Consider the following 15,198-nt stretch of genomic DNA (forward strand, 5'->3'; position numbering starts at 1 on the left):
TGTTAATTTAACTGCATTTAACATGGTGCTTTGTAAACCGTTTAGGATTTTCTACATTTCTGCATAAATATGACCTAAAACATCATCATACTTTAACACAAGTCCTAAAAATAAATAAAGAGAACCCAATTAACCAAAGGAGACAAAAATATTATACTTGGTCATTAATTTATTTAGGAAAATTATCAATTATTGCATATCTGTGAGTGGCAAAAGTATGTGAACTTCTGCTTTCAATATCTGGTGTGACCCCCTTGGGCAGCAATAACTGCAGCTAAACATTTCTGGTAAGTGTTGATCAGTCCTGTACATCGGCTTGGAGGAATCTTAGCCCATTCTTCAATAGAGAACAGCTTCAGCTCTGGGATGTTGGGGGGTTTCCTCAATGAACTGCTTGCTTCAGGTCCTTTCACTACATTTCTATTGGATTAAAGGTCAGGACTTGATGACTTTTCCATTTCAAAACATTATAGTGCTGCAACTAGCGATTATTTTCATAATCAATTAGATGGCCAATATTTTCCCCCCTCCTTTCCCCCCCAATTAATCAATTAATGGGGGGGGGGGGGGGGAGTTCAGTACTTTTTTGTTTATTTAAAATAAAATCCACAAACTAAGTGTTACAAATATAAATTCAGGCTAAAACTTTACACAAGTGTTTGTCCAAAACAGAAAAAACACAATATGCACACACACCCCAGAATATATTTTTCATTTAGGACTGTAGTTTAATTCGGTGCTTTTTGTGTGTCCATAAAAAATAATGTATAAATACTTATATATAATATAAACTAAAGAAATTAAATAATAAATAAATAAAAATATATTATATATATAGTATTTGTGCATTATTTTTTATGCATGCACAAAAAGCACTGAATTAAACTATAGTCCTGAATTAATAATAAAAACTCACTTTCACTGCACCTTGTGATTTCTGTTACTCGCTGCCTTTAGGAATATTATTTTACTGTTGGTAACGACTGTTGGTTTAACACTGTTGAGACAGCACACACCCTCTATGTAATCACACAACATAGCAATTAGACATTACAGATCTTACTCGTGCTACACTGTGTATTACCGTGCATGAGGGGCAACACAGCCTCGTTACGAATACATCACTTATAATTATAATAATTATAATAAACAACAGAAGTTACACTGCAAGCACACAAATACAACATATAATGACAATAAACTGGAATTAAACTAAACCTTTTAAGCAGCTTGCAACAGTTTCCCCAGCCTAAGTTTCCCCAAGTTCCCCAAAGTGGAGCATTTTGGATATAAACATGTTTGTGCTCGTGCAGCACTGTTTGATCTCTGCGGTGGTTAATATAAAATGCCCCCCTGCCTTAGTGGACTTTCTTCCTCAGTCACGTGACGATTTCGTCTCCGTCTTATGGTGACTGAGGTCATGTTGGGAATAAAAGGCAACGCTGACAGGAAGTAAACTGAAGAAAGTCACTGTCGGTGACTCTGGGTATCAGGCTAAAGCTAGCGGCATCGCATTATGTGCGTATGACGTCATGCGCCGTAGACTAGGAAGCGGCTTATACTTCTGGTTAGTTTTAAAACGCTAGTGTTATATTTGAGATGATATTACCTTTCTAAATTTCGCAAACTAGACGGTAGAGTACACATTACATAGTGTAAGTGTATAGCACTTCATTTGGGACACAACTTTAGTATTTACTCTCTGGCATGTTTTCAGAACAGAAGTAACGTAATGAGTAAAAGCACCCTGTGCCACGCGCAGACCAGCTAATAGATAATGAAATTCATTGACAATGATTTTCATAATCGATTATTATCGATTAGTTGTTGCAGCTCTAAAACATTACCTTTATTATAACATACAGTAGGGGAAATAAGTATTGGTGTATGAGTATGTGTGAATGAGAACCAGTGTAAAGTGCTTTGGAACCGCTAAGGTTAAAAAAAGCGCTATATAAGTGCAGACCATTTACCAACACGTCAAAGATTTTTTCAGTAAATATATTTCCATTGAGGCTATTCACATGAAATTTTCACCAGCCATCAGTATTAACTCAAGAAATCCACAAATATAAAGAATTCATAACATTAAAGTCCATAAATAAAGTTATGTGCAATAAAGTAGAATGTAAGGTAAGCAATTATACCTCCTATCTGTGCAAATTAATATCAGCTAGGTTAGTAAACTGATGGTCTATAAAAAGGCTTTTCATTACCAAGGTGTCACACAAGAATCATCTCATGATGGGTAAAAGCAAAGAGCTCTCCCAAGACCTGTGCACCCTTATTGTTGTGAAACATATTGATGGAATCGAATACAGACTTATTTCAAAACTTCTGAATCTGCCAGTTAGCACCATTGGGGGCATTATCTGTAAGTGGAAGCAACATCATCCTGTCATCAACCGGCCACGCACGGGAGCTCTTCACAAGATTTCTGACCAGGGAGTCAGAAGAATAGTCAGAAGAGTAGCCCAAGAGCCAAGGACCACTCAGAAAGAGCTCCAGAAACACTTGTAGGCAGCAGGTGCCATCGTCAAAGAGGAAACAACAAGCAATGCACTCCACTCCGTTTAAAGTTTGCTACAACTCATTTGGACAAGCCTATGATATAGTGGGGAAATAATGGGAGAGTGTAGTCTGGTGAGACGAGAGCAAAATTGACGACCAAAAAAAAAAAAAAAAAAAAAAAAAAAAAAAAAAAAAAATTTTGGCTGTCATACTACACTCCATGTTTGGAGAAGAAATGGCACTGCACATCACCCTTAAAACACTATACCAATAGTGAAGTTTGGAGGTGGAAGCATCATGGTGTGGGCCTGTTTTTCATCACACAGTTTTTCATCTTTACTGGGAGATTCTTGTGAAGAATCTGCTGCCATCCACCAGGATGATGAAGATGAGACGTGGGTGGACTTTCCAGCAGGACAACAATCCAAAACATACAGCATAAAAGAAACTCTCACTTGGTTTCAGAGAAAAAAAATCAAGGTGTTAGAATGGCCCAGTCAATCATCTGACTTGAATTCAATTGAACAAGATTTAAAGACAATATGTTTAGAAGAATGGGCCAAAATCACACCTGAATACTGCAGCTGATTAATTTCTTCATACAGGGAGTGTCTTGAAGCCGTCATTACAAACACAGGCTTCTCCACTAAGTATTAAATAAAGTTCTGTTAGAATTTTCAATAGTTTTTCCCCGTGTTACTCTTCTTTATTAGACATAACTTCATTTATGGACTTTAATGTTTGGATTTCTTGATATGTGTGGATTTCTTGAGTCAATCAGTATGAGAAGTACTGGTTTCATATACCACAAGGAGAAACTGTTGACTGCTTACTAAGCAGTGGTTTGCTGAGATACAGAAGTTTCTTCCTAGGCTTCCAGGTTTATGTCCTATGAAGAAACTACTGTTACTTATTCAAGGAGAGAGGCAATTGGTGTTTTCTTTACCATTAATAAACAGCACAATAACACGATTCACAAGAAAACATTAAGAACATCATTTACCTGAATATAGTTCAAGTTCACATGAGCTTCAAATACTCTATCATATAGAGTTTAAATGAAACATAATCTAGATTATATTATCATAATACTGAGTCACATATAATCGATCTGATCATTATAACACTTATCCTTTCCATTAAAAACGCGTTTTACTGGCATATATTTCAGTTCACCATTTACTCGGTCATTTCAGCACAATCAGTGAACACACAGGCTGGATCTTACTGTGTGAACTGCATTTATTATATCAGACTTACCACAAAGTCGAGACCAGCAGCAGTCAAATATTATCACTTAAGTAGCTTAAAATATTATGCAAAAATATATACATGTAAAATAACTGGACATTGTGTTATCAAAACCCTGACTTCTGATCATTTCACTCCACAACAAGCCTGTTCCCGGTTAGGTTATTTCCTGCTAAGTAGCCTGACTGTGGCCAGTCACGTGATCTGCTCAGTCAGCTGGTACAACTTCCAGGGAGCGTCTGTGTAAAATATATCAGTGTGTCAGCGTACAGCGACCTCAATCTGCTTGCGGTGGGGCCTTTTTTAAATCTGCGTTTAAAAGTCGAATCGATTAATAAAGCAGCGATGGCAAACTAACGCTTTGTGAAGCATTGGAGCTCCGGACTGTTTCGGAAAATAATTCATTATTAGTCGAAGCTTTTTCAAGAGTGTTCAAACTAGTGACATCTGGTGGTTAAAGGGCTGAAGCGCAGACAATAATCTACTGCATACCGTGGAGGCTGCAGTTGGTTTCGGACAATGAACAATGAAAGGCAACTGTGTAATGCTGTATACAGTAAAAACAATGCCCTAATATGACATTTCTAGCATTGAATGCATCTATGTATGGTGAACCTACTGACAAACACACACACACACACACACACACACACACACACACACACACAAATAACTAATACATCTTTATTTAACCATCTCTAGTCCATCTCTTATTACTGAATGAATAGATGAAAAGCGTGAGTTTAAGTGAATAAAATGCAGTATGAGGATTTGATTGTGCTTGTTAATTTTGTCCGTGAAATTATTAATATCTTATGCACATACATGTTTCTTTAGTGGATTATGAGTTTCTTCCCCAAAACTTCAGAACGCTCTCGTTTCTTTTCTGTTTATATAACAACAAAATACTTTTATATCACTAATTCAATCTTCTGTGGTTTGTGTTGCTTTAAACCAGTTCAAGGCAACCACGTGGTTGTGTCCCCGGAAACGCGGCGTTGAACGTCACTGGTCACGTGTTTGTTCAAGAAGGAATACAGTGTTTCCACTAAAGTATATAGATTTTTTCAAACGGAATAAAGGTTGACATAACTATAGAAAAGTGCATATTAATATACATAAATCTACGGATTTATGCCTGTGCTGAGAATATGAAATTACTGTTCAAACAATAAGCATAATATTCCTTTAACCAAATCAAGTGAATGTTCATAAACACTTTAGAATTGTTCCGGGAATTTATCGATTGTCCCTAAAGTCACACGTCTACAGTCAGCTCAAAGTGCCCGAGTTTGTTATTCATTTGTGTGTTTCAGCGGTATATCGAGTTAACGCTGATCGGATCATGGCTGTAAGTATGTATTTGGTCTTTGAATAGTGAGTTTACCAAAGCCGATGGGTTTGCTATTGGTTTGAAGACCAATAGTTAATTTGAATTCTGTGTTTAGATCATTTAGACCAGCTAGCTACTATGAGCAGTTTATAGGTAACTTCAGTTTGTTGAAGTCGACTCAGTATTTCACCTCTTCTAGTGGACTCATCTTTTCTTCTTTTTCTTCACAGACCCACGAGTTTTATGTTGATATGACCTGTGAGGGATGCTCTGGTGCAGTAACTCGCGTCCTTAAAAAAATAGGTACGTTAACGCAACATAGGCTAATGTGATGTATTTTACTTTATATATATATATATATATATATATATATATATATATATATATATATATATATATATATATATATTGCGCCAAATAAGACTTAGGCCTAACTGCTTTAAACTAATTATTGTATCCATAGTATCAGTACAATTGTTCTAACTTGCTAATGCACGTTACATGGCTATATTAAAAGCACCTTAACTATTAACAAATGTACATTCCATGTAAATGACTTTGAGATGCAGCCCTTTTTATCTGTAAGAGTACTTTTTTACTTCAGTGAAGTTCACAATAAGAGGGCATTATTGCCAAGAGTAATCACACATTCAAGAAATTTGAGTTGGAAAGTGAAGCTTCCAGTGCATACACAAATATGTCAACATATTAGGGATGTGACGGTGAGGAAATTTTCCCACCATCGACATGGGACAATACCGGTATGACCTGCAGGGTGGGGCCAGGGGCAGGGCATGGTTTTCCCCTGTTTATGAATTCCTGTGCAGCCCTTTCACTTTCGAATTTGCGGCAATTGCTTGAATGGTGGGTTCATTATTATTCTTCATAATGAAAAACACAACAACTACAAAACAGTACAAAGACTTGCTTATATTAAACAAACTTGCTTATATTAAACAGAACTTTTGAAAATAAATCTTCCGCCATCGTCTTGTCAGTCAGCTCGCTTCACTCTTGTCACGTGATAAATGAAATCTGACTCCTGCTGTTCTGTGCTGTGACTCATTAGGCTCATGCTGAATTGAGCAGATACATTCAGTTTTTAACTGTTGTGCCCATTCTGTAACTGAACTAAATGATTTTTATTACTATAAAAAGGCAAAACAAAGGTGGGGGTGGTCCCGCGGTGGGCAAGTGCTGTAATCAGTGTGCGCCAGAACACTGTGTAACACTGGGAGCCCCGACTATTGCAGCAAGCCTACAACGTGTATACAAATATGACAGTAACTCATATAATAAGAATTAAATAAGTGATTGTGTGTGTGTATATATATATATATATATATATATCTCATACAGTATTGCAAAAGTTTTAGGCATCTTATTTTTTCAGTACAAACTTTGTTATAGATTTTTATTTTATGACACATATTATTGAGTCAGATTTCCAGCACAAAATTAAGTTTCATAGAAAAATGTCAGTTTGTATGTCAGTAAAGAAAGAAGTATATTACATAAGAGGCCACTTTTCAGACAAAAACACAATTAAGGTTGCTGGCTTTTGCTGCAAAAATAAGAAACAAGTGCAACAGTCAAAGTCTCCAGAAGAACTGTGGCTGGTTCTGCAAGATGCTCAATAAAACATCTAAAAGATATCCTGCACCGGAGACTACTAATTGTATCAGAGACTACTAATAACATTTTTTTTAAGCAAATGTTTGACATGCCAAATATCGACTTTGTTTCATATATTTCTGTGTACTGCTCGCTATAGTATTTATTTATTTATTTTTAAATGTAGAAACATTTAATTTCATTATGTTTGAATGCATCTTTGCTCTACAGCATTTCTTTGCATGTGCCTCAAACAATTGCATAGTTTTATTTATTTTTATATATATATATATATATATATATATATATATATAACACAATAAGCTTAAGACAGAATGGACATGTCATGGTGCTGTGCTGTAAGGGTAATGCATTGTACAGGAGGTAGGAGTATATACAGGTAATAAAATAATAGCAGTGAATTTACAGTTGCAAATAAGAGTCTATCTACAGGAGGCAGATAACTGTTCATGAGGGCAATGGCATACGGGGGAAAAGTTGCTCTTGTTTTAGTGCTCAGTACTCTATAGCGTTGGCCAGATGGCAGCAGGGCAGCAATTAATGTAACAGTATACGTAATACAGTTAATTCTGAACATGTGCATTTGCCCTAAACGTGTTCCCCCCCCCCCCCCCCCCCATATCAACAGACGTCAAGTTTGACATTGATCTTCCTAACAAGAAGGTCTTCATTGAGTCGGACAAAGACACAGAAGTACTGCTGGAAACCCTGAAGAAAACCGGCAAAACTGTGACATACATTGGTCCTAAATAGACCAGATGTTAAACATTAACTGTCCATATGGTACAACAACATATATTCCAACATGTATTCCTATCATCCTCCATTTGTAATCCCTTAGTATTTGTATAATTTTTAACTTTAAAATTGCTTTTGCATGTTAAAGTTGCACGTTATTCCATATTGTACTACTAATGGTATGTCTATATACTATTTTTCATTCTTAAGGTTCAGCCCAACTCATTTGTAATGATTATGCTGACAACATGAAGAAGGTCATAAAGGCTGGACATATGTGAAATTAGTCATAAGCTGATTAATGGACATATATTATATGTCTCATGCCAAATTGTAATAATGTAAACTGTTCTATATATTTGTGCATTATACCACTTTATTATGTTGACACACACTGCTACTGGGTTGTGAAATATCTGTGGCTTTATGGACTTTTTGCTCTTGGGCTCATGCTAATTGAACATTCATTATTACATGTAACCTGAAAAACTATGTAATGTATTAAACAGTTGAATGTAAGGAATCTAGATCAAATATATTTTCTGAGTCTCTAAAGCTTATGCATATTATAGGAAAAATATAATTACCTTCAACTTTCCAGTGGGGGGCAATATTACACTTTCATTACAGTAAACCACACTGGGGGGAAATTGGTATAACCCTGTGTGTGATTCCTACCAAAATAAAATAAATAACACTGGTAAATTTTTTGCTATTTTATATATTATCAGTTTATTGTAATGCACTACAGTAGAACACACATAAAAATCCAGTCTATTTGCTGCAAACTAAGGTAATTATGCAACAAAACCATCTGACTTATGTACACAGAGTATTTAGGAGTATGTCGAAGGCAATATGGCTGGCACTGGCGAGCCCTGACCTCCATCTGGGTTTACTGGATCAACACTGGAAGAGCCTTCTACAAACCCCAATGCCACAGATACCAGTGAGGCATAGACAAGAGTACCACAGCAGATGTAAAAAGCCCAGCCAAGGAATTTGGCCATCTCAGGCATCTGTTCCTCGATGGACACTATGAAGGTGATGAGAGCACTGGCACAAAAAGCAACTGAAAAAATAGAAACACTAGTCAGTACACAACATAAAATAATATACTTATTTCATGGGATGCTGATCATACAAGCCACTATCACATGGTATATAGTTTATAGTAATCATTTAATGTTATGGAAAGTCCTCAAGACAAGTTCCTGTTATCACTCATATTATAGCAGCTATAAACAGTCATTCCCTCACAAGCCTTTTTCTTTAATAAGAGTTAATAAGAGCAAAATACACAGCTTGTAATGTAGTAAAGACTTTTTCCATAAATGTTAAACATCCCCTTACCGAAAGCTTCACCATTTCAACAATAATTATTTTCTTTGTTAAATCACATATTGTTTAATTTCATTTAATATTTGGCTTAGATTATTTGTAGTGTGCACCACACAAGTCCACCTGTTACTATAGAATCAATAACGTGTTACCGGACCGACTGTCACGGTCACCTACTGTAATGTAATGATTATTCAACAGTTAGTTCCAGGGCACTAGTTTGTTTGGTCGAGCGGTGTTCCATGAGTGCTTATATTTAGTATAACTGCACTGGGACGTTTCACTGTGTGTCACTCCGCTTGTCTGTGTTCACCACGTAAAATTCCATTTGCTAGTTCGAAACAGTTACTAAAGTAGTGTTAGTGACATCATCAGCGGACATGACGAACGATAATTTTCAGGAATATAACTTTTGGCTTAAAATATGAAAGCTCGTCAGATGAAGATGGAAAGGAAGAAGGGACGCTAATTTTAACAGGAAAGTACAAATCAAAGTGCTAGCTAGCCAACTAGCTAATGGGTTATAAAGTGAGTGTAACTGCTTCAAGATCTATTTCTGCTAGCGGAAGAAAAATAAACAGAACATTTGACCATGTTGTGTCCCAAATATCACTTACTTGATATTAATTTCTTGTTTATAGAAGTGTCGTATAACAGCAATATTGCACTTGCAATTGTGTGATTATACTGAATATCGGCATGGCTGTGATTACCTAAGGCACTTGCCCTGTGGGCTCGTGCTTGCACCAAATCTCTCTCTCTCTCTCTCTCTCTCTCTCTCTCTCTCTCTCTCTCTCTCTCTCTCTCTCTCTCTCTCTCTCTCTCTCTCTCTCTCTCTCTCTCTCTCTCTCTCTCTCTCTCTCTCTCTCTCTCTCTCTCTCTCTCTCTCTCTCTCTCTCTCTCTCTCTCTCTCTCTCTCTCTCTCTCTCTCTCTCTCTCTCTGCCTCTCTCTGCCTCTCTCTCTGCCTCAGCCTGTCATTTTACTGACAACCCAGAAAGCATACTCTGATTACAGTTGGTGTAAACTCTCGATAAACTTTGCAAAACACTATGACTGTCACAAAGCCTTTGCAACCAGGATAAATAAGCACTTACAATCCTTCCATAAAAAACATCACCACATCAATTATTACAGGTTTTACTTTTTTTAAACAATACATTTTTGAAATCCGTTTATTATTAGTCTTAGATTATCTTGCGCATCTGCCTTAAAATTCCATGTGTATGAGCTGTTACTAAAGAAAACAATAACGTATTGGAACGAGCACATTAATATTAAGCTATTATTCCTGTTACAGCTGGAACTACTTTCTAAGCCTTGCTGTTGAAAATAATGCACACCTTCTGACCAATCAGATTCAAGAATTCTACAGTACACTTGTATTATTTTACTTAGCTAAGTTGCAGGGGTTTTTCCCCTGATATGTTCTTCACGAGATGCTTGGAAATATATTTGTGAGTCCATAATTTATACTTGTATATCTTAATAATAATAGTGCAACTATTTCAGATTTGCTGTCATACAGGTATCCCATGACACACCACCTTCTGAGCAAATCATAAAAAACATCTGTAATGAGGAAAAAGATCAACTGTGCATGACTGCATAGGCACCATCTATGATATTTGTTATTTTGTTATATTAGGCACCAGATGTTGCTGAGTGAGGGAGGAATTCAGTAATGCAACATGAATGCCCTTTTGTTAATTGTATGAATCACTGAAATTACAAAAGTGAAAGCAGAAGATGTAAAGCTTCTTACCTGAAAAAATGTTTAAAAGAAGAGCTACAATGGCTCGTTTTCCATTGCTAAGAGCTGGTCTAATGGTGATAAGCGTGAACAGGGAAAGTATAGAGGAACTTGACAGGAATATCCAAGTCAGGCTGTATGAGCCTAATCAGGAGAAGCAATGTAAAACTTTTTTGCATTGGTTTTTCATATTAACTATTGAACAAAGGTACAGTAATGATCTGGAAGTACAAATTCCTTGCTGTCAAGTATGTCTGTTATCAGGAATGTCTACAGAATGGAAAGATATGATGCAAGACACACTCACCCATCCAGGCTGGAAATGTAGTGCAGCTGGAGAAGCCTTCATAAGTGTTACAGATAGCAAAGAGGCCTTCGCACACTCCCCCTGGTTTCACGAGCCACTGCGGCGCACACAGACATATAACATACAACAGGAACTCCACACAGACCAGAGAACTCATCACATTCACTGAGCTCTTCATGATCAGCCAATGAATCAACATCCAACTCTTCCTGTTTTGCTCAGGTCTGCGAAACGTTCTATTCAGTATTCTGAATTAAATATCAATTCATCACCATCCTGAGCAGATTTATCTCTTAGAGATTTAAGTATTTTCTTCCTTGACAATCCACAAGGAGATGAATTGCTGTTTTAAAAGAAGTGTCGTCTTGTCTTTTTTACTGAATAATACAGATAATGTGGTGATGATGATGATGATGATGCTCTTCTCACACAGGCTGTAATCCAAAGAGCATGTTGAGCATAAAGAAGGTAAGATAAATCATGAACCCAGATTGCCTGAAATCGAGTCTGTTTGCTTTCATGCTTTTCAGCAAACACACCACATATTGACACACTGCAAACACATATGTATGCTGCTCTGTGGCCTTTGTGCATTATCTGCCTGAGAATAATAACGTGTTATCTAACAGACTATTTATAGCACTTGAATAAATTTTAACATAATTGACAGCAACACATTAATCTACTTTCTTCTATCTGGGAAAATATTCAACCAATTATTAACCAATTTGTATCCAATTTTTCTTTAATTATATACTTACTCTATATGGTGACAATCAGATCATTAGGTGAAATCATACATAATCATATTTGTAAGTCAGGACACTCAAGGCGAATTAGGTTTTTTTTTTTAATCAATAGATATCACAATCTTTTTTCAAAATTTTAAATCCATTTTTTTTTTTACTTTTTTAAAAATGCATTTCTTTAATGCTTTATATAATTAAATATACATATATTTTCATATTTTATAAAACCAAAAAGCTAAGCAGGAAGAACTTTTATGTAACAGTTTGTTGGAATATCATATTTATAATTGAATTGGGAAAATAGTATGAACTGTTATGCCATTTTCAGTATGAAATCTATCATAACAAAAAGTGGACAAAACTGTGAAATAAGCATATTTCTATTGAGTTTAGATTTTTTTTTTATTGCTACAGTTTAAGGGTAAATACAGTTTAACCAAAAATCTGAAAATGATTAATATGGACAAAATCGTAAATTCTACCAGTAGTGTTCTGCCCTAACATGACTGACTTGCCTTAAAAAGCCCCTGCCCTCTCCTCCCAACCCCCCGCGCCACCACCTCGAGATTCCATATAAAACAGATGGCTGCTGAAAAGACCCATCTTGTCTCACCAGCAGGTAGCACTGTGTAGCCAATCAGAAAAATTCCACTTACATTCCATGTACTTTGGCAGAATTAAAGGACAGACTGTACCTGCCCTGATAAGGACAAACATGCAGCAGACCATCATTTCAGCTTGCTTTCTAGTTGCTGTACAACTAATCATATCTGCAGTAGATCAGTGTATATGATGAATAGATCACAGAGTGAAAATGCAGAACAAAAAAAAGAGTATAAATATCTAACACACTACAAAGTAAAAATGTCTGAAATCTGAAGATTTATTTATCAAGGTTTATTATATATAAAAGGTTTGGCAATGACTATGTGATTAAATCAGTGTATTTAAGTGAGCCAAAGACTCAACAGTTTCTTGTTTAGTCTACCCTCTTGAGAGTAACTTCATCTATGCAAAGGGAAAGAGTAGCAGGCATGCCATAACACTGTTCTCTCTGTTCAATCTTTTCAAGTCTTTTCACTTCTATAATGAGATCTGAGTTGGGCATCAGCATCAGGACAGAGAGAAGACATCTCAAACAACCCAATAAACATTAACAATGTTTACTGCTCCATGACAACGACATTCACCCCTGATATACTGTATACTGTATTTTAATTGCTCCCTTTATTATTGCTGCTGCTATTTTCTGATGCTAATTTTATGTACATCTGTTCTACATTGGAGATAATAAAGGTCAATATTCTCATTTAACAAATGGCAGGATAAATAAAAGTTTATTAACTTCAGTTATATTCAAAAGACAACAACAATACAACTGACAGAAAGCTTGAATTTAATTTGCTTGGCTTTAAGGATATGACATGGCAAATTGGGAGGTATCACAGCCTCAGCTTTCCAACTGAAGCCATTTCAACTTTGCTGCTACTGAAAACTGAAATTGTTAAAGAAAGTGTTAGTTGATAAGCCTGCTGCTCACAATTTTTAAAAATCTTTCATTTTTAAGTCTACAGGACAGAGTGTGTGTGCAGGCATGCCGTACATGCAGAGGCAAGTGCAGTCATGCACTGGAGACTCCACCGTGTCCATCACACAGTGCACAAAGTTTCAGGATTTTCCCTCTCCACATCTCACAGTTTAGGTTTCAAATGTTTCCTTTTTACAGTCACCAGAAGGTCAAAAGTGATTATCTTACTTTACAATATTACACTAATTCATATAATGTTCTTTAAATATCAGTCAGTGCGCAGACTTGCTGGGTCAATATTTAAATGCAGATTAGACCGTTGAAATAAAACTGATGACGTGCCAATAGGACATTTTATACTGTGTATCATTTCTTAACATTATAATCATGAAAACATTATAATTTGCTCAATTGGAAAACATTTATTCCAGCCATAACATTTAACCCAGTCATATCCTCTTGCTGATCTGGAAGAATGATATATTGGAATATAGTGAAAAGCTAAAATTTTCCAATACATTTACTTTCATTTTAAATTGGCATTAAAGAAAAATAATTAGAGAAACAGAAAGCCTCCCAAGGCTATAAATCATTTAGTCATCTAAACTAAAATATCATCTAAAATATAAATTTTCATAACCCAGTTTATTCCAAACCAAAATTGTGAAATATTACCTCATATCCACCATATGTAAAAGCTACTTAAGATATCAAAATTGCAGTGTTTTCATTATACCAGCAAACAATAAATATTTCTTGTTGTTTTCAGACATCCTCTGAACTTTAACTTCGTGCTAAAACAGTTAAAACAGAAAAAACAGAATGTGCAAGCCATGTCTGCTGTACACGTCACCTCTTCTGCAACAGCGAAGTTCTTGCGTTTACAGTCATCACACCACTCATCCACCCTTCTTTTTCAACAAAGTGCTGCCCTGCTGCTATTACACCCACTTAACAGCTGCAGGAGAAAGCTACCGACAACGCAAACCCACCACGCTTGCTATTCTGCTCATATCCTCCATCTGGCTCCCAGTCATTATTCTCTGCTTTGATGGATTCTCCAGATGTTTTCATTTCGCTGCTGTCAATCCTCATAGGAAAGTACACAGGGGAAGGAAAGGATGAGCAGCCACTGTGTTTCTCATAGTCTGCTCAAGATTCTTTCTCCATTAACAGCAGACAGACGTCCTGCAAGAAAAACGTTGTCCCACCCTTTGTTTTTTATTGTTATACTGTTGCTATAGTTTATGTGGAGTGTTGTCATTTTGTAAACATGAAGAACATGAGATGATATTTAATATGCCAATCTCAATCACCTCCTAAATGGCAGCTAAAATTTCCTATAATGTGGCCATTTCAGAATAAAAGACTTTGAGACATTGATCAAATTAATCCTGAAATAGACTTTTTTGGGCTGCTTTTGAGGAGATGTAATGGAGACTCATTTTATAAAAATGAAGAATGTCATACGATGTCAAATGAAGACTCAAGACCCAGCCCTTCACTAAACACTATCTATGTGGCTTATAAAAGAAAACATATTACTAACTCTTATGTAACAGGGTTTTAGCCTTATGGAATTTTTATGCTGTGTTTGACTAAAACTCTTAAATCTGAATTTTTTATCTGGGACTAGGGAAAAAACAAAGAAAACATCTGCTTAACTTGGAATTCCTACTCAGAAAAGTCTTGAAGGTCTTCTCATCCCCAAGTTAAGCATGTGATGTCAAATCAACATGTCTGCTCACAGCATCAACCATAAAAAAGTAGCACTTCTTTATTTTTAAGTGATTTAAGCTGTATGTAAGGGATAGTCCATGGCTAGGTGCGCATTAAAATCATATAACGCACACCTAGCTGTGGATTATCCCACTTAAAGCATAGTCACTAGCCAGCATTGATAAGTTAAAGTTGTCAATGATGTCTGCAGTGCAAAATTTGATAGGATAAAAGTAACAGTTTATTTTCGTTAGTTATTTTACATACGGGTCATTAGATCTAGAATTGTCCCTGCTCTAAATCATACCCACAAATAAAGTAGTGTGATAAGATTA

The 15,198-nt window shown here is 36.0% G+C and overlaps 2 protein-coding genes across 4 annotated transcripts in view; one reads left to right on the forward strand and one right to left on the reverse strand.

The window, feature by feature from the left end:
• Positions 1–3,963, reverse strand: part of slc36a1 (solute carrier family 36 member 1) — a 39,800-nt gene extending 35,837 nt beyond the window's left edge. The window contains exons 1-2 of one of the 3 annotated variants that reach the window (XM_017474501.2): positions 3,772–3,961; positions 917–997 (exon numbers count right to left, since the gene is read on the reverse strand). The gene's annotated coding sequence lies outside the window, so the exon portion shown is untranslated. Of the gene's footprint in view, positions 1–916; positions 998–3,771 lie in introns of all 3 variants that reach the window. The other 2 variants (XM_053682148.1, XM_017474500.2) reach the window with 2 other exon arrangements.
• A 1,033-nt stretch (positions 3,964–4,996) lies between these two features.
• On the forward strand, positions 4,997–7,991 carry atox1 (antioxidant 1 copper chaperone). Its single transcript, NM_001200498.1, is given in 3 exon segments — positions 4,997–5,113; positions 5,326–5,398; positions 7,359–7,991. Coding segments are annotated over 3 exon segments (204 nt in total). The 5' UTR covers positions 4,997–5,107; the 3' UTR covers positions 7,484–7,991.
• The last annotated feature ends 7,207 nt before the right edge of the window (positions 7,992–15,198 follow it).

The sequence above is a fragment of the Ictalurus punctatus genome, chromosome 8, assembly GCF_001660625.3.
Source record: "Ictalurus punctatus breed USDA103 chromosome 8, Coco_2.0, whole genome shotgun sequence".
In the NCBI taxonomy this organism is placed as follows: Eukaryota; Metazoa; Chordata; class Actinopteri; order Siluriformes; family Ictaluridae; genus Ictalurus; species Ictalurus punctatus.